The sequence below is a fragment of the Coregonus lavaretus genome (genome assembly GCF_964263955.1).
Source record: "Coregonus lavaretus genome assembly, contig: HAP1_SCAFFOLD_580, whole genome shotgun sequence".
Taxonomy (NCBI): domain Eukaryota; kingdom Metazoa; phylum Chordata; class Actinopteri; order Salmoniformes; family Salmonidae; genus Coregonus; species Coregonus lavaretus.
The window spans coordinates 236,837-257,500 of NW_028161959.1; the positions used below are offsets into that span (position 1 = coordinate 236,837).

The 20,664-nt window shown below is 44.4% G+C and overlaps 2 protein-coding genes across 2 annotated transcripts in view; one reads left to right on the top strand and one right to left on the bottom strand.

Annotated features, from left to right (window-relative positions):
• Positions 1 to 1,360: 1,360 nt before the first annotated feature.
• On the bottom strand, positions 1,361 to 16,075 carry LOC311119801 (protein transport protein Sec23A). The gene is made up of 17 exons (XM_084194454.1): positions 15,911 to 16,075; positions 12,581 to 12,806; positions 12,057 to 12,114; positions 11,703 to 11,789; positions 11,016 to 11,252; positions 10,081 to 10,308; positions 8,575 to 8,733; positions 7,647 to 7,762; positions 6,825 to 7,029; positions 6,536 to 6,625; positions 6,209 to 6,315; positions 5,730 to 5,883; positions 5,080 to 5,157; positions 4,249 to 4,410; positions 3,381 to 3,467; positions 2,741 to 2,962; positions 1,361 to 2,438 (listed from the first exon to the last, which is right to left on the bottom strand). Exons 2-17 carry the CDS (start codon positions 12,799 to 12,801, stop codon positions 2,349 to 2,351), a joined length of 2,301 nt encoding a protein of 766 aa, XP_084050580.1. The 5' UTR covers positions 12,802 to 12,806; positions 15,911 to 16,075; the 3' UTR covers positions 1,361 to 2,348.
• An 852-nt stretch (positions 16,076 to 16,927) lies between these two features.
• The window catches only part of LOC311119803 (uncharacterized protein), a gene marked incomplete at both ends in the record, with an annotated part of 29,299 nt that continues 25,562 nt past the window's right edge, over positions 16,928 to 20,664 (top strand). Inside the window, 2 exons of the mRNA XM_084194456.1 lie at positions 16,928 to 17,164; positions 18,348 to 19,518. Of these exons, the coding sequence (XP_084050582.1) occupies positions 16,928 to 17,164; positions 18,348 to 19,518 (1,408 nt within the window). The remainder of the gene's footprint in view (positions 17,165 to 18,347; positions 19,519 to 20,664) is intronic.

The following is a 20,664-nucleotide window of genomic DNA, read 5'->3' on the forward strand; positions in this document are numbered from 1 at the left end:
CACAAGCGGATTACTGCATAAAATCATTATGTTGCATGACATTTTTGATCCACCAGCCCTGCCATTTTTAAAGCATATGTGCTTCCAAAGTCCAAAGAGGTAAGAGCATCAACATTGTAAACACGGATATGAGTTGCATCCCAAATGGCACCCTATTCCCTAAATAGCCCTATGGGTCCTGGTCAAAAGCAGTGCACTATATAGGGAATAGATTGCCCTTTGGTTCTCAGCCATAAACATGGGGCTTCACTTGTGTTTGGCTGTTTGACTTCCATTTGAAGCTGATAGATGGAGGGGAATTAGTCTCAACAGATAGACCAAGGATTAGTATAATCTGCACTTCACAGACCCTCGAAATCAAACTGTCTGACTGGGTGTGCAGGGCACTTTAGAATCAGCTTCTAGAACAGTGTGTGTTTGTCACAGGCTTTATTGTTGTTTTGTGTTTTGATGTGATTGTGTATGGGGTTTTAATGTGCTGTGGGACATTGGGTGTGAGAGTGGAAATGGCAATTGTTTTTGTTGGATGGATTTGTGATAGTTATTTTTCCAATCTTGAATGCAGTGGAAATGGCAATTGTTTTTGTTGGATGGATTTGTGATAGTTATTTTTCCAATCTTGAATGCAGTGGAAATGGCAATTGTTTTTGTTGGATGGATTTGTGATAGTTATTTTTCCAAACTTGAATGCGGATCAATTTTGCTCACTGCCCGGTGAAGCGACTGATTTGATCATCAAGTCCCTTTTAAGTAAATCACCAGAACAATACCATTGATGAGGATGAGACGAACTAGCCAGACCATTAAGACCAGATACCAGGAAACTCTGAGCCGATACAGGAATCAGGGGTCAGCTACACTATGAACCAGACAGCTTCCCTTTGAACCCTAGCTCATCTGTGTAAATGAGGATGTTCTCACCATAGAGATCCTGTCATAAACCCTTGAAGTTCCAGAATGCTAGTATTCTAATTCCTAATTCTATGGTTCTCACTCACACTTCCACTAAAGGCATATACACCCTACATTTACATTTACGTCATTTAGCAGACGCTCTTATCCAGAGCGACTTACAGTTAGTGAGTGCTACATTATAATTTTTTTAATACTGGCCCCCCGTGGGAATCATACCCACAACCCTGGCGTTGCAAGCGCCATGCTCTACCAACTGAGCTACACCCTAGGCTCGCTTGCCAGGGACAAAAAAATGTGAATATGGTATCTGTCTACACAGACCAGAGAAATGGAAGGATTAATGATTCTCTGGTATTGCTGATCTATTTGACACATTTCTATGACACAGAAACACATACAAAAACAATAATGAGGGAAACACATAAAATACATATCAGCTGGTGAATAAGGTTGTCTTGACATACTTTATATGCATAGCATTAAGAAACAATCAGTCAGACTAAATCAATCAATTACGTTCCCTTTTTTACAGTAAGTACAAGTGTTAACATCAGGAACAGACTAGAGTAGACGAGTGAAAGAACAGTGATGATGGGTTTCGGGTTAAGTAGGACAAAATGCCAGATGGTGCGAAAACAGATAAGTGGAAAAAGTGGTCAGTGGATTAGACTATGTAAAAGACGTGTTAGAAAGAAATTGGCATTTTGTTTTATACAATAAAGTTTTTCATTGAACTTCCAGTCTTTCTGTATTCACAAGGATTAACAGTAGCACTACAAGGATAGATCGACAAATTCATCAGAACATTATTTAATTTAATCATTATTTAGGGGAATTTTCTTGGAAAATACAAAACTATAGGACGTTATCAAGCGCATTAAAATATTTAAAGCGTCTCGAGCAGTAATCATTGACCAAACTGCTACAGTAGCTACATGCCTTAGCACAGACAAACAAGCACAACAAATTATAAACATTAGCCAAATTATTATTATTCCAGGTGAGAGGGAATGTAAGAACTGTGATAAATATCCCCAGAAGGCTCAACTGAGGATGCCTGGTCCCAGATCTGTTTGTGCTGTATAAGCCAACTCCTACGGTCATTGTCAAGGCATGAAAAACTGATCTGGGATCAGGCTACAACTGAGGTGCAGTATGGCTTTTCCAGTATGGGGGAGAAGTTCATGTCAATCACAATATTAGGGATGCAAAATTCCAGAAAGGATTTTAAACCATCATACGCCATATGTGGGGAATGGAAATGTTACTAGGTCCCTATATTAATACAGGAATGTCTCTCTTTCTCATCCGTCTCTCCTTTCGCGATCTTCATTTTGGTAGCCTCGTAAACCAGACGTATCGTGAAGTGAAACAGAACAGTGGGCATATCCGTCTGGTTACGAGGCTATCACTTTGGTCCCTGGCTGGGGAATTTAAGCGGCGCTCGACACGGCCAGCTTCTTCAAGTGGTCCATGAAGACCTGTAGACTGACGTCGTCTGTGAGGATGGGGGCTCCGGTCTCCTAGAGAATGAGAAGAGATAGAAACGCGATGAGTAGGGTGAAACACTAGAGTAAAGCTTTCTGCCGTTGGATCAGATCCAAAATGGCCAGTAGAACAGAGACAGATGTTACATGAAGCTCTACCACTTCTAAGACTAGAATTCCTTAAAAATAAATACAATTGATTCCCCATGATGAAACTCCAGCCTTGACATCACCTATTTCCAAATCAAGTCCAGTTTGTCACAGCTGTTATTGTGCATAAAAACTGGTTCTCAGTTTACAGTTTGAAGATTTAATGAATGAATGAAATGTTCTATTACCTGTCCCCAGGCGTAGAGGTTGTTGTGTGTCTGGGAGGGGTTGACCTTGGACAGGAGGAAGCGGGCCTGGGACCCTCCGTGCTCTGTGTCGATGTACCGGGGCATGGGGAAGCGGGTCTGCAGGATCTCCTGGGCGTCATCCAGGGGTGCTACCAGTAGATGTTTGAAGTTCTCGTACTCCGGCTGCTCCTGGTAACCCGCCTTACGCCACTGGGCGATGGTCTGGTGGAGAGATGGAGATACAACGGGGTTAAAGTCATGGTAGGATGTTGTGTGCTGGTGTTAGTCGTGCCAGCTCTGTTTGTCGGCTAATCTATTTTTTGTTGTTTGTGAGAAAAATCTATAATATGTTGAGAATAGAAAACGATAAGACATTGTGAATGAATTAACATAACACATCTAGAAATATGTATCCCATTTCTTCAAACACATCACGTCATGCAGGTACATACACACGTGTTGTTTCTAGTTGTAATATTGTTAGTGATTTACATTCTTGTTTATGCTCTATATGATGTTTAGTTTGTGATGCTAGGAAACAATGAATAATTGTTATTATTACAGCACAGTAGTGGTGTTCCAGCTACTAATAACTAGCATTAGACCACTAGCGCTGTTGTTGTCCTGTGTGACCGCTCACCTCTCCATGGTAGATGACCAGCTGGAAGAAGGTGTCCATGAGGAGGATCCGGTCTGGGAGAATACTGCCACTGTCCAGGAGAACAGGCTGTAGAACAGACAGACGGGACACAACAGGATAAGTCTCACATCCAATTTTTACAGAGAAAGGTAGTGTGTAACAAATTGAGCATGTGAATAATTGACCAAACTAATTTGATCTCTGGAACTGTGACCTATTTAGACTTGTTTTTTATTTTCTTTACACACAAAAAAAAGAAACACTGCCAGGACCTGATATATAACATCATAGTAGATTGGAAAACAAGACATTTGATTAGAATTCAATTCAATATCTAAATAATTGATTGGTCGCGTACACATATTTTGCAGATATCACAGGTGCAGCGAAATGCTTATGTTTCCAGCTCCAACAGTGCAGTAATACTGAACAATTCACACAAATCCCAAAAATGAAAAGAAAGAAATTAAGAAATATCAGTAAGAAATAACACCCCAAGAAATACTGCAGAGTTGGCTAGGAGCTAGAAACAGGGCGACCATGTCTTTCGGCGCCAGCTAGTACATAGAAATATAGTATATAGAAACAGTGTGTGTCATGATACTACTTCTATAATATTCTACTGTATCTTAGTTCATGCCGGTCTGACATCGCTCGTCCATATATGTATATATTCTTAATCCATTCCTTACTTATATTTGTGTGTATTGGGTATATGTTGTGAAATTGTTAGATATTACTGCACTGTCGGAGCTAGAAGCACAAGCATTTCGCTACACCCGCAATAACATCTGCTAAACACGTGTATGTGACCAATACATTGATTTGATTTAGTGTGTCTGTCCATATTATTTGGTAGGAGTCTGACCTCTGGTGGTCCATGGAAAGAGTAGGAATAAAGGATAGGTTGGATCATAATGAGAGACTGGGTCAGGTCCTGGCGGACAAAATGGTGTCTGTAGTAGGAGCATTCATCTGGACTGTTGTTGAACACCTGCAGGAACGGCGACCGCCGCAGGTGGAACATAAACTAGAGGGAGGAGAGAGGAGTTATTATAATGATTACAATCAGATATGCTTTTTTTGAGATCCCCAAAAATATTTGTAGATATTTGGGATATTGCTTCTAGCATCATCAAATGTTCATGTACATATCCCATTGACGTCAACTAAGCTAAGTGAAAGTTATGAGTATCTGTGTAATGGGAATATTTAGTGGGAAACGAACCCACAACCCTGGCGTTGCAAACGCCATTCTCTACCAACTGAGCTACACGGTAACACTGCCTTTTGTTTCAACCTCATACAAGCCTCTGGCCTCTGGCTGGTGTTGAAAGTTGTCTGCTGATTAGCATATAAGGGCCTTCTCAGAGAAGGTCCAATTAGACATTTTTCTCTGCTTCTGTGCTGGCTGGTGTTAGGATACAGCCCTTGACTAGTTTTTCATGTACATATATACCATTTGACATAAATATCTTGTTTTTTTGCTAAAGTTATAGGTAAGCATGTATATAATCAAGTAAGGATTCAGATCTCGACAAGCTAGTTAAATCTATTCCAGTTCTACTCTATTAAAAGGATTTGTATTGAAGGGCTTTTATTGAATAGCTCGTGTAATTCCAGAGTGTACCACCTGGTGTCAGTCTTTTATTGAATAGCTCATGTAGTTCCAGAATGTACCACTAAGTGTCAGTCTTACCTGTGGGTAGAGTGAGAGGGACTCCGAGAGCTTGAAGGAGGTGGGGTCATCTTTGTTGAACTGACCGAATTTCTGACACTGTAACCAAGGAGACAAGACAAATGTTATCGTCTTGAACTAAGGCATTAATACATACCTTAAGACTTAAGTTAAGTAGTGTTATATTATAATAGTTTAGTTATATAACAACTTCCGAAACGTCATAGAGGGATATAACATTTTACATTTACATTTTAGTCATTTAGCAGACGCTCTTATCCAGAGCGACTTACAGGAGCAATTAGGGTTAAGTGTCTTGCTTAAGGGCACATCGACAGATTTTTCACCTAGTCAGCTCGGGGATTAGAACCAGCGACCTTTCGGTTACTGGCACAACGCTCTTACCCACTAAGCTGTCAATAAATTAGTATTGACGTCATACTGCTACACATTCCAGACGACTCCATTCTACATTCTTCTCCCATGAATAAGAACAAAGAGACACAAGAATACAAAGGATTCTTCTATCCACAATCACCACCAACTCCTACGTACATTCAGCTATGTGAAGAACAACTGGCTACTCTCTTGAAATAGCCAAGGTGGGACCGATGCCCAATGACATAACAGACAAAGCCTGTCACACATTGGTCAGCCTAGCTGTCACTCACCAGGCGAATGAGCTGTCTGTCCAGCCAGCGCAGGACGTCCGGCCCCTCCTCCGACTCGGCCCTGAACACGCCCAGCCTGGCCATGATGACTGCAGACGCCTCCTGGTCGAAGGATGACTCGATGTGCTGGATTTGGGACTGGGCGTCGGCCCAACTGGGTGGAGGGAGAAAGAGGGAGAGAGCAGGTTAGGGGAAGGGCAAGACTGACGCACCTGTGTGTCAGCACAAATGTAGGCTACACATACACTTCCAGTCATTTAACAGGATAGGGCGAATGTCGACATCCTCCTTTGTACAGCCAATATTGACTTTGTGGTAACTCACTGCTTAAGGACAATGTGAGAAATGCAACGTGTACAAAACGCAGACTCTTGCATATACATAAGGGCTGTCAGTTCAGTCACACCTTCGTCAAGAAAGATGTAGCAGTTCTGCAAACCCACTTCCTGTTTACTGTTTCAAAGCGAGAGAAGACTTACTTCCTGGCGACGGTGGTGACCCTGATCCTCTTCTGGGTGTTGGAGTGTTGGTACTGGGTGACAAACTGGACCGCTCCTCTACCACCCTGAGGGATGGGGGCGTTGTGCTACACAGAGAACATAACTACAATAGTAAGGATAGGAGTACATTTAATATGGCTGAACATCCTGTTTGAATACTAAAAACCATGTCCTAAGTAATCACTGAGTTGAGAATAATGAATTGTCACATTACATTGATATGGTCGATCCAAATCAATGACTACTTGGAGTAAGAATAAAATGAGGAACAAATTAGATGTATTTGATCAAAGGGAGTGTGTTTACCTGATTGACGACCTCGAAGTACATAGCCAACGTAGTGGAGGGACTGAGACTGCAGATTTTCCACTGGGTTGTTCCTCCAACCCCCACCTCCTGTAACAGAGACAAAGGGCCATTGAAGTCAATTGAAAACTTCTTCCCAATTCACTTCCAGAGGGGAAAAAAGCTATTCGAATAACGGGTTTCAAAATTCCGCAAACGTTCCTGAAATTCTGGAAAACCTGGGAATTTAGGGACAGTTTCTGGAATTTTGTAACCCTATTTGGATTCTGTATGGGCCTGAAAGACTCACGTTCTCTGATATACAAGGTCCCTTAGCGTTGAGGGAGACACAGGGCCCGATGGCCCCTGATACCTTCAGCTCCCTGGACGTCTTGACTTCCAGCGTGCCGCCGAAGGCCATGCGGAACTCTCCGTTGTAGTCCTTACTGAAGACCCTCTGGAAGGTCTGCTTGAACAAAGAGGTGTTGAAGGAGTCGCCCATCGCTATGTGACCTCTGAGAGGAGGGAAACCAGGAAGAAAACAGGAATATTTAGCAGCATAATTCCAAAAGTAAAGCGGAATAAATCAAAAAGCAAAGCAGACTTTTTTTTTTGACAGTAGATACGGTAAATCTAATATAAATACAAACAAAACTTCAATTTGAGCTAGTGAGGATGAAGTCTCTGGAAAAATCATTCTATGGAATGTAGAGGAATTGTACAAAGATAAATAACTTCTTATTCAGATATAATAAAATATTCAGTAGACAGCTGTCAATCACCAGGGACATGAGGTAATCAGCACAACAATGAATATCAGGTGAAGACAGGATATAGGTCAGTTGTAGGTAGATGGGGATGTATAGTAGACTAAGGAAAGGACCGTAGTAGATATGTCATTATGACACGCTAAGGGACTTTGGCTGCGTTTAGACAGGCAGCCCAATTCTGATATTTGTTTCACTAACTGGTCTTTTGACCAATCAGATCTGAAAAAGATCTGATGTGAAAAGATTTGACGTGATTGGTCAAAAGACCAATTCATTAGAATTGGGCTGCCTGTGTAAATGTAGCATATATATATATAATATATAATATATATATATGACATGTGTAGTAGACTGGTACTAACCCAGTGAGGTTGGATAAACATTTAATCTCCAGCAGCCCGGTCTGATCCAGGGCACAGGCGTAGATGTCAATACTGTGGCCGTTCACTGCCGTACGGTTCGCCAAAGCTTCGTAGTACTGAATAACACAACCAAGGGAACAGTTTGCAACATATACAAACAGTGCTGTGTAACACCTTGAGAACCCTTTGGAGCATTGGTGTCTATGAACATACCTCAACAGAAGAGGTATGAAGAGAGAAGAGAGCGCAAACTTGAGCGAAATATCTGACACATCGTGAGAGCTTGACATGAGTGAAAGAAAATAATTAAGCTAAACTATATTAAGATAAAATCGCTTAAAGTTGTTTCATCTATCTTAGCTCTAAAAACTAGCGTACTCTTAAGGATGGAATCCGCAGCAGTGGGAAACAGCGCCACTAGCCGGCCCAGCACCGTTATTGTTTTTGTTGCCGAGCTAAGGAGCTTCGCGCAGCATGGTAAAGAAAATTGCACCAGAGGAGGCTGCTGAGGGGAGGACGGCTCATAATAATGGCTGGAACGGAGCAAATGGAAACCATGTGTTTGATGTATTTCATACCATTCCACTTATTCCGCTCCAGTCATTACCACAAGCCGGTCCTCCCCAATTAAGGTGCCACCAGCCTCCTGTGAATAGCACCACATACTGTGCTCTTCAATGGCGCGTGCAATGATGTCCAAGGAGAAAAAGCCGTGTTGGCTGTTTCCAGTAACTTCATTGTTGTTGTAATATCCTAAACAAACGTGGCAGTTTCACCATTAAGGATTCCAGCTTTAAAACTATCCCACTCAGGACGAACAGCTACAAAACGACTACTTTTACACCATATAACCAACCCACATACAAGTTGGCTTTTTCACAGTGTCTATTGTATTCTATGCTATTCATTCTATTATTCTTGTACTGACCTTGGTGGCTTTCTTCAGATGGCGTGCGTTGTCCTTGGTGATGTCATGCCAGGAGCGGATGGGGATCTTGAGTTCGTCTCCCACCACCATACCGGGGCCCTGGGTGGGGGGTCCGCCCGTGAACATCATCACACGGGCCCCTGTGTTGGGGAACGTACCCTGGGGGTGGACAGATGGTGGCTATGGTCAGTATGATATTCAATGTCTTTTAAGTAAGACTTTATTTATATAATTGTATTAATTAAACCATAAATATGGTATTTCTGATTGAGATATGACTGCCAACACAGAAGCTGCCATTAGGCTATTGTAGTCTGATTTAACTGTAGTGTGCTATAACTGACTGTAGCAGGAATTTCCAGCTGAACAAAAAGGATAGCAATCGTTGATAACAGCAATCTAAATCCCTTCGGTTTTACAAGTTGCAACAGGGAGACACCTCCAGCACAGAAGCAGAGGAAATGTCTAACTGGCCTTCTCTAAGCAGCCCCCTTCCATTCTAATCTCACAGCACCACTGTTCTGTTAACACCCACCGAGAGGCTTGTAGGAAGTCACAACATCAGCTGCAACAGAATCACAGAACTTAACAATCAGTGTCCTATGTCCTTGTACCTCCAGTCTGGCATCACCATCAACAGATATGAGAACAATCCAGAACATTCACTATCAAGTCTAGTGACCATCAATGACTGTCCCAAATAGAACACTGGAAATCATTTGTATTACATAAAGGAAAACACATGCTAAGTATTGTGTTAATTACTCTTAACTGAATATGAGCTTTATTAATCTTAAATATCCCCATTACAGTGACATTGCATGCTACTGTGTTTTAGCCTAAGTGATTTGATTGTGAAATTGTATGCAAATGCTCCCTCAGTCACGGTAAGGATTCACCAAACTACCGGTATTCCTTCAAGAAACTCAATCCAAATTATATTACCATACAGACCAGGGTCCAGTTTCCCAAAAGCATCGTAAGGCTAAGTTCATCATTAGAACCATCAAATCGATTAACTTAGCCTTAAGATGCTTTTAGGAAACCGGGCCCAAGTCTTTTCTCTAATCATTATATTATCAGTAGATATCAGCACCGGAGGACAGGACAGTAGGGAACATAGCTGTTCTAACACGTATGTACAGTACGTTACAGTAGAATACTAGAGAGAGGAAGAGAGGATAGCGGAGAGGGAGAGAGCAATAAGGTAAAAAGAAAGAAGCTGACCTTTGACCTAAGGAAGCAGGAGTGGTACTATTGGCAGACATAAGTGAAGAGATAATGTCAGTGTGTGTGAGAGAGAGAGAAAGTGTATGAAAGGTTAGTTGAAACCTGTGACATGTCAGAGAGGGTAAGGTTCAGTTCAGTCTTGAAGGTCAGTTGTGTACGTGTATGCTGAGTACATAGAAACAGGTTATTTGTATACCGCACAAAATGTGTACATAGGACTGTGTGTGTGTGTGTTTTTCTGTAAGAGTGAGTGTGTGTGTGTGTAAGTGTTATTACCTCCAGCAGGCCCACAGCGATGGACAGTGCTATCCCAGTAGACCGCAGTGGTCTCTTCCCCTGTGGTACAGGCCAGGGGTCTCTCTGCAGCTCTCCCAACAGGTCTGTCAGGTTCATGTCTACCTTATGGACCGGCTGCAGGAACCTACAGGTGGCGGCTGGATCCTGAGGGGCCACGGGACGACCCTGAGGCCCTGATGCTGCTGGATTGGTCAGGCCTAGCATCTCCTGAAAGAGAGAAATATAGCTATGCGCTCTCAAGGACTTTCCACAATGGTATTGTGGAATATTGCATAGCAGCCTAAGAGAGTTCTCTTGTTCTGGCCACTGTCTCTTGACTGTATTCTATATAGGCCTAACACTCTTTGACTGTACACAATATTCTATACAAGACTCTATTTCTGAGTGCCTGACAATGATTTGGAATATTACATGACAGCCTAAGGGAGTTTTCACTGTCCACTGTCGACTATATAGGCCTTTTTTTTTTGTATGAAACACTACCCCTGTAGTGGCATAGACCCATTCTATGTCATTCAGAACCATCCCAAACAGAGTCAATAATATCTTCTTATTCTATCTGGTGACACCTGGCTGTCTTTGACATGTATCCTGTCCCATTCTACGGTTTCATTGTCATTTCATTTCCCATTGATACAAGGACACCTAGACATGATCGTATGACAAACAACCACAACAAAGACCCTATTGTATTTCTATGGACAAAGCAGACTATGACCTAGATCAGGGGTCTCAAACATACGGCCCTCGGGCCAAATGCGGTCCATGAAAGATTTAATGCGGCCCACGGTTGACGTCATAAATGTAGCCTGCAGTCATCTTAGTACAACTAATCCAGACCTTTTCCCAAAACTAATTAATACATTTTCAAGACTACGTGCCTTCCCATTTGTAGCAGTTACTGACTAACTAACCTGGATCTGTTTGGAGGAAAGCTCCTTGGTTCCTCTGAACACATAGCTCTTTGCAATGCCCTCGCAGCTCAGCTCATGGACCTGCACCATGCGTCCGAAGGTGATGAGGCCCACCAGGGCGTTGGGGGGCAGCAGGGACAGGGACATCTGCAGGGACTCCTTCAGGGCCTGCAGGTCCTCCTCCTCCAAACACGTGTCCACCACGTACAGGAATATGAGCGGGGTCGGGGGGCCGCGCTACATTGGTGGCAAAAACAGGATTGGAGAGGTTATTTTACAGGGAAAAAAAGTGCTGGGTCTTTAGTTTTGAGTTTATGGTTTTTCTATGTTGCAGTGTTTTGAGTTCTTCCATGTTTGGAAGGTGTCACATGACACACTTTGGTCAAGTGACTTTTGTAACCCGATGTCACTTTGTAAATTGACAACCATTACAATACAACAGCAAAGACGAAGAATGTCTAAAGCAATCATGAACTTAAAAGTGATGGTAATGTCACATGATGATACAAGATACATTCTTTGTGGCTGTGGTAACTCAACTTGAGGATTAAAGAAACATTCATATTTGATGAAGCAATTTTGCGGGTCGAGACGTACAACTACAAAGTCAGGCGTGTGTCTATGTGTACATTACCAAGTTCAGAGTTCGGAGGACAGTGATTTCTATGTAGTACTGTATGTGTTTACCTGCACTATGTACTCAATGGTTGAGAACTGTGGCATGAGCTCAGCCGGCTGGTTAACGTCTGATATGCCGGCGTATGATGGGGGGAACTGTGAAAGAGGGAACAGGAAGACAAAACCGGTTAGCTAACAGCTTCACCTGATAAAGGAATGTGGATGGGCCACTTTAAAGATATGCCTGTTCTGGATGGCACATTGAAGATATTACTATTACCATCAGCTGTGTTCCTTTGTGGAATATTACTATTATAACACAGGATTGTAGGCAGGCTACCTACAGATATGGCTATGGTATTCTATGGTGGAATATAACCTATTATCCCTACAGCTCAGTTTATTCCATTGTGGCGTACTCACTGGGTTTCTTTGGAAGCAGAAGTTGCACGCCCATATTTTGGCTCTGAAGTCAACTTGGCTACAAAGGGGGAAAAGAAAGAGCTACTTAGATACAGGACATAACGTACGGTCAAACAAACCTGCCACCTAGCCTAGCCTAGCCTAGGGATTTTAGCGCTTCTAGAGCGTATGTACATTGGATTGTTTAGGTGTGGTTAGGGTTGATCCACCACACCTGTCCCTGAGTGATATAGCTACACCAAATAATTCCTAATGATATTAAAAACGTTGTTGACTATCGATGCCCATTTTCTTGATGACACATTCCTTTCCTCTCCTCCTCTTCCCGTTACCCTAAATGTAAATACTCAGAAGAATAAATGATGAAGCTGAAAACTAAGAGATGCCATATAAGTCGTTGGACATAGGTTAGCTTTTAGTTAAGTGCTTGTAAAACGTAAACAAAGCAAACACTCAACAAGCAACCATTAAAACACTCACTCATCTAAAACAACAACATTCACCTCCACTACTCAAATACTCACCATAGCGGGTTTAGTACAGCCTTGCAGTTGGCCCTGCTACAGAGGACCGGTTCGTACTGCACCGGGGGCAGGTCTGGCCTCTCCTTGAGTGGGGTGAAGAGGCAGGAGACAGGCACTACCAGCCGGGTAGCCTCCAGCCTGCTCGAGGGCCACAGGTTCCAGCTAAAACGCACCCCGTCCCGATCCTCATTCTGTTGGATAAACTCCTGGTATGTCGCCATGGCAACTTCAATGGGAAAGAAAGTGAAGAGAGATTCTTAATAAACTTGTCTGGTTAAATAAAAATAAATAAATAAATATGGAGATAAGTTAGTTCGATGGCTAAACTAGCTCTTGCTAAGGACAGGTAGTCTGTCTTAGCTTCTCAGAGAGCTGTTTGAGTCTGGAGTTCGGTGTGAGCTACTCTCGCTTTTCACGGCTTTGTTCTCAGTTCCTACGTAGGTAAGGTAAGGCCTGTGTGGAATATCAATGACGATGATGTTAGTCATCAAAACCTGTTTGGCATGTTTTAATACTTAAGCTGAATAGGAATCCCTGAGCTATTTTTGAATCCTACCAATTTCAACTATGTACTATTTCAGGGACGAGTGACACTTGGGCTTATATGCTTCAGTAGGTATGAACAGCAGTAACCAGATGTCTTAGAGTTCTATAGCCTTGGAAGTCCAAACATATGTTAGTCAAGACATAACTTAAGTATAGGGCCCTGTGTTTTGAACGATCATGTGACAGAGCAAGATTCTATCTGACCTTGTCCAAAAATTTGAATTACACCAAAAATAAAAATCAATTGTCTGAGGATGGTGTTGGAACATCTGACATAAAAATAAAAAGGGGAGAGTTTGAGTTTGATGGAAAAGCATTAAAAGCTGCAAAGCTTTTTCGGTGACCCTACCAAATTCACATAGAAATGCTAGTTATAGATCTGTCATTCCCATTGAAAGCAAGTCTAAGAAGCAGTAGATCTGTTCTATGTGTGCTACTTCTATGCTTCATGTTCTTAAGTTTCGTTTTTTGCATCTTTTACTTTCGGTTTTGTACACAAGCTTCAAACAGCTGAATATACAATATTTTTTCTTACGGAAAATATACACTACATGACCAACAGTACGTGGACACCTGCTCGTCAAACATCTCATTCCAAAATCATTGGCATTAATATGGAGTTGGTCCCCCCTTTGCTGCTATAACAGCCTTACCTCTTCTGGGAAGGCTTGCCACTAGATGTTGGAACATTTCAGCGGGGACTTTACATTTTAGTCATTTAGCTGACGCTCTTATCCAGAGTGACTTACAGTAGTGAGTGCATACATTTTCACTCGTACTGGTCCCCACATGGGAATCGAACCCACAACCCTGGCGTTGCAAGTGCCATGCTCTACCAACTGAGCCACACAGGACTTCCATTCAGCCACAAGAGCATTAGTGAGGTCGGGCAATTAGGCATGGCTTGCAGTCTGTGTTACAATTCATCCCAAAGGTGTTAGATGGGGTTAAGGTCAGGGCTCTGTGCAGGCCAGTCAAGTTCTTCCATACCGATCCCAACCAACCATTTCTGTATGGACTTCGCTTTGTGCACGGGGGCATTGTCATGCTGAAACAGGAAAGGGCCTTCCCCAAACCGTTGCCACAAAGTTGGAAGCACAGAATCGTCTAGAATGTCATTGTATGGTGTAGTGTTAAGATTTCACTTCACTGGAAGTAAGGGGCCTAGCCCAAACCATGAAAAACATCCCCAGACCATTATTCCTCCTCCATCAAACTTTACAGTTGGCACTAGCAGGTAGCGTTCTCCTGGCATCCACCAAACCCAGGTTCGTCCGTCGGACTGCCAGATGGTGAAGCGTGATTCATCACTCCAGAGAACGTGTTTCCACTGCTCCAGAGTCCAGTGCTTGGCATTGCGCATGGTGATCTTAGGCTTGTGTGCGGCTGCTCGGCCAGGAAAACCCATTTCATGAAGCTCCAGACTAACAGTTCCTGTGCTGACGTTGCGTCCAGAGGCAGTTTGGAACTCGGTAGTGAGTGTTACAATCGAGGACAGACAATTTTTACGCGCTTCAGCACTCGGCGGTCCCGTTCTGTGAGCTTGTGTGGCCTACCACTTCAGGCTGAGTCGTTGTTGCTCCTAGACGTTTCCACTTCACAATAACAGCACCTACAGTTGACTGCAACAGCTCTAGCAGGGCAGAAATTTGACGACCTGACTTGTTGGAAAAGTGGCATCCTATGACAATGCCACGTTGAAAGTCACGGAGCTCTTCAGTAAGGCCATTCTACTGCCAATGTTTGTCTATGGAGATTACATGGCTGTGTGTTCGATTTTATACACCTGTCAGCAACGGGTGTGGCTGAAATAGCCGAATCCACTCATTTGAAGGGGTGTCCACATACTTTTAAATAAAGGTTCAAATCCAGGCATGTCACATGATTGCACAAAACACAGGGCACTAGTTATGGAATGTGATGTTTCCTTGTAATGTAATTCCATGTAATGTTATGGAACAGACCACCACCCCTTATTGGTCTTCTGACAAACTTTTCAAGGTAGAACTGTCTGTTCCAAATCTTAGTTCACTTCAGATATCTAATCCAGATATGAACAAAAATGAACACACACACACACACACACACACACACACACACACACACCTCTCCACTCTCTCATTCAGGGGAACCTTCTGCATCAAACAACTCTACCAGGTGATTGACAGCTGACCTACAGGACCCTTAACTCGAAGTAGTATTGATCCATTGATTACACAACAGAGTGCTTACATGGACAGACTAAAACGGTCTCTTCTAGTTATGCTATTTACAGGCACATCTTAGCTATTACTGGCCATTACTAGGAATTAAATGATGATCAATTTGCCAACATTTAGCTACAAGCATGTTGTAGTAGTTAAATGGTTAGAGACAGATATCACAAATTAAATTTTAGGATCCTGGTAGAGATGCCTTCCTGAAAGGAGGCGAATGCTAGTAGCAGCAATAAGCTAACAAGCTAATTAGCGACAGGCTCTAGCTGACGTTAGCTAGAAAAATTGAAATCTTAGGTAGATAACGTTAGTTAGTTAGAATTTTATCAAATTCCGGGAGTGTTTCTAAAGTCAATCTGCCATCGACATCATGTTAACTTGATATAAAACAAGATCATGAAAGCTAAATGAACGATACAGATGTTAGCTAGGCTAGCATAGCTAACGGACTAACCCAGTTTTTAGTGGGCTTTTTTCCTGGACTAACAACCAAGGAAACACAAACAGAATGGCCTAGCTAGACACTTTTCATCAATTTAATGCAGGAAGATCGGACGGAGAACCATACCTTTTATACAGATCCGGTTGGAAATCCAGACGAAGGTAAAAAAATATTAGATTGTAATAAATCAAATCCCATCAGCATTTAGGTGGTAAATACCGATGGGCAAACAGAATGAGAGAGAGAAGAATCTGAGGGTGCAACTCCCGGCCGGTGTTCCTCTCCTTCAGTAGAATGACGTGTTACTACATATTCTGCGGTTTCCTATTGGCCCTCGTGTCCATGACGTAGGACGCAAGCACGCACAGGAGGATCATGGGAAATGAAGTCCTGAATGTATTATAGGCCTATAATAAAGATGACGAAATGCTGTAGCCCATGGCTTTTGATCTGTAGATGGCGCTGGGTACCAAAGCATCCCCATCACTCCCGCATCATTTGATGGAGTCACTTGGATGGCGAGAGAGAGAGAGAGAGAGAGCGAGAGAGAGAGAGAGAGAGAGAGAGAGAGAGAGAGAGAGAGAGAGAGAGAGAGAGAGAGAGAGAGAGAGAGAGAGAGAGAGAGAGAGAGAGGAGGTTCGTCTAGTCGCTGCAGTCACGCTCTCTCCCTCTTTTCCAGTGCAGTTCACTTGCCTGGCGATCCTGCAGCGGTTCCTCCTCCCCTATGTATTAAACTGTGCAGCTACAAGAGGCGGGGAGATGCGCATCAGCAACCCGCTACCCGACGAAGCTCTCTCCACTTCAGGACGGAAGAGACTAAATGTGGATGCTTTCAGGTGCAAACTTGCATGAACTAAAAAATAGTCCATGCCGGGGTTTGGGGATGTTAGATACCTGCACGTAGCCTTTTCTAGGGCTATATTTCACTGTTGGACTAAGGAGTCGGTGGCGTCCTCAGCTGTTGCATTTGGGGGCTGAAGTGTTCGGAGCAACAGAGAGAGGTCAGGCAACTATGCGATTTGATTTCGAACGGTAATTCCGGATCAGTTTGCCACGGATGCGAGCGGAGGTTGACTGTCAGTTCCCTCTGAGTTGTATTTCAAGCCTGTTGTCGCCGGTATTCCCGACAACGGAACCGTAGCGATGGAGAAAGCTAGTCAGCCACAGCTTTCACTGTCCATAACAAAGAGTGAAAGTCCAGCGGAAGACATCTCAAATATACCAGAGGAGGACCTTCTCAAGTGGACCAAAGAGGATTTGGTGCGGCGGCTCCGGCGGTCTGAAGCCGATAAAATGAGCGTGATACTGGACCACAGCAATCTGATCCGCGAGGTCAATCGCAGCCTCCAGCTGCACTTGAACGAGATCAGAGGGCTGAAGGTGAGGAATGGGCGCGCGCGGCATTTCTAAAAATATGATATCATAGTTAACAGTGGGGAGGCCGCGCTGGCGCACCTGAGCGCGCACAGCATGAGAGGGGGTTCGGGGTTGAGCTGGAGCTTTCTTTAAAGTGCGCCGCTGTCCACATGATGAAATGGAAGCAGGATGTATATGTTAATTTCATTTTACAAGATCTTTCTCCCTCTCCGTGTGCATGTATCTATGAGCGTGCATATGCCTACTTTTGTGTGCATCCATCATCTTCCATCAGAAAGCATAGTGAGAAGGCATCTGGGCTGAATGTCAAGCATCATCATTCTTCTACTTTCTCTCTCACTCACCTTTTGTCTGTTGTCATCATCCCCATTGCAAAAGCTTTGGTGTGTAGGCCTATGGCACATCCTTGGTGCTTGCTCTTTGAATATCTTCAACAAATTCTACTAGGCTACAAGAGTAAACCTATTTAACCCAGAATACTCATTAAACTCCCCAAATATATGTATTCTCTCTTCCAAATCTTATTTGGTGCAGTGTAACTAACAAGAATAATCCTGGCATAATCTTATTGTTTCTCCCAGCTACATAGACTTGATTTAACATCCACCTCCAATACTCGGAGCTTCATTAAAATGAGATAGGAGAGACTGAGATGAAGCACATGGGGATTGAGGAAGGATCCTTGGCTGCTTCAGAGAGCAGACCCAAAAGCCCAGACCGAAGCACCATGGTACCTAATTAAACTACATGTGCTGGAGGGTCTGAGGGGTATGTTATTATGGATAATTAGAGGAGTTGGAGAACCTTGGGCAAAGATGCCATCATGTTTCAAATGAGAGAGAGAGAGAGGTATGTTCTGGCCTGGTGCTTTGCTTGCCCTCCCTCCTTGGCGCCCTCTCTCAGCTCACTCACGGCCTATTTGCCCTCTACCACTCCTACATCCAAAAGGTTCACATCCATATTTATGTGATACAGAGGTTTATGAGCAGCTGAAGGGGTCAGGATTTCATTTTTATTTGACTCTTCTTTGACTGACATGATATTAAAACGAGGTTCCCTCGAATAAGAGATTTCTACCTCAGTAGGACCTAGATAAGAGTGAATGAATGAAATAGCACTAATAAAAACTTCTCACCTCTCTTTCTCTACTCCACTCCTCTCCTCTCATCCCCTCTCCTCTCCTCAGGACATCAACCAGAAACTACAGGAGGACAACCGGGAGCTGAGGGACCTGTGTTGCTTCCTGGATGACGACCGTCAGAAGGGCAAGCGGGTGTCCAGGGAGTGGCAGCGACTGGGGCGCTACAGTGCCTCCATCATGAGGAAGGAGGTGACGTTGTACCTTCAGAAGCTCAAGGAGCTGGAGGTGCGGCAGGACGAGGTGGTCCGGGAAAACCTGGAACTCAAAGAACTCTGTTTGTTACTCGACGAGGAGAAAGCTGGAGGAGGAGGAGGAGGAGGTGGTGGAGGGGTGGGGGTTGGTGGAGGAGGAGGAGGGGGAGGTTGTGGGGTGGGGGTGGTAGGAGGGTGTAGGAATTCTATCGATAGCCAGAGTAGTTTGTTGCTGGTCCCCGGGACAGGGTTGTTGATGAGGGACGTGGGGGATGGGAGTAGTACGTCTAGCGCGGGGAGCGCCGACAGCTCCGATCACCCCCACCACAAGCAGCTCCACCTGGCTACACACGCCGGTGGACTCGGGGGCGGTGGAACTGGGAGCCCGGAGAATCTCCAAAAACCCAGGGGTGGCAGTGTGAGTGGAGAACGTGAGATCCCCTCCAGCCCTGAACCTCCTCACCCCCAGGGGAGGCACCGTAGCACCAGCCTGGAGTATCCGTACGCCATGCCCCAGCCCTGCCGGCCCCGCTGCGGCTCCATCTCCGTGCCCGACCACACCCACAGCGGCCGCTCCATGCGGGGGCTCAGCCCCGAGAAGTATGGCCGCAACCTGGGGCGCCGGAGCCCCGAGTCCCAGCACCCATCCACCAAGCACCACTACCTCCACGGCTCCGACCTGCTTCTCTCCCAGAAACAGCAGCACCTCCTGGGGTCGGGTCAGGGCGGCAGCGCCGGGGAGCTCTACCAGAGGCACCACAGGGGGAGCATCGGGGGCAGTAGCTGCTGTGGAAGCCCCGAGCCCAGACAGGCACATCTAGGGTTGGGGACGCCCGAGCTCCAGCAGCACCATGAGAAGGGCTGTGTGATGTCGGCCGGGGGCAGTCCAGAGACTCACAGGCACCAGTATAGTGTGAGTCCGGACCACATGAAGTTCGGCAGCCCTGGGAGAGAGGTACTGAAGAGACCGGCCACCGCTGAAGAGCTGTCACCGCATCACAGGAGCATCTACAACGGCATGAACGGTAGGTGTTATAAGACTGTTATAAGACTGTTATAGAGAGGGAGGCGTGTGTATAAGGTTACAGGCACACCGGTTTTTGTCAAGAACTGCAACGCTGCTGGGTTTTTCACTCTCAACAGTTGTCTGTGTGTATCAAGAATTGTCCACCCCCCATCGGACATCCAGCCAACTTGACATAACTGTGAGAAGCATTGGAGTCAACATGGGCCAGCATCCCTGTGGAATGCTTTCGACACCCCGACGAATTGAGGCTGTTCTGAGGGCAAAAGGGGGGCATGCAACTCAATATTAGGAAGGTGTTCCTAATGTTTGGTATGCTCAGTGTACATTTCTACACTGTATGCACACATCACATGTACCTGTGCAGACAGTCAATACCAAAGACATCTCCATTTTTAATTAGCTATGTGGCTCATAAAAGTAATAAAAAACAATATTTTCTCAAAGAAATAGAGAGACAGAGAAAAAGAAAGAGATGGAGAGATGTAGTAAACTGATGTAATTAAATTGGAAAAACTGACAAGACTTCAAACCTAGAACTCCCCGTTGCTGTGATTAGAATCCATTAGATTTTTATAACCATATCTGTGGAGATATTGGGTGGGAATTGAAGATTGCTGGGAAAAGAGGCTTGATATGAATGAGGTTGAATGAAGCTTGGATGTTTCTAATGGAATCCCAGGCGGCTCCAAATCAACTGCACTTAAAGGCACACTGAGGTGTAGGGTAGTAAGACGTCCAAGTAATAAGTCATTCCCCTAACTTCCCCTTCCACCTCCTTTACCGCCCCCACTTCAATTATTCCACTAGCATACTTCCTCGTTCTGCCAAGTCTGCGGTGGTTTCCGCCCATCTCATTGGGAGATCAGCAGGGCTTAGGGTGTCAGGGAGATTGGGAGAATATCAAAGTACCCCCTTGGCTGGTGTTTGAATACCCCACGGTGGCTGATGATGATTTCTCTAGCTGAGGTAAAAGTGCTGAGTGGCTTTGCTTGGCACAGAGAGAGAGAGGGAGAGAGGGAGGAAGAGGACAGAGAGGGGTAGCGAGAGAGACAGAGAGAGAGAAAGAGAGTGAGAGAGAGAGAGAGAGAGAGAGAGAGAGAGAGAGAGAGAAGCCACAGGACATTTTCCTCAAGGTGAAATATTT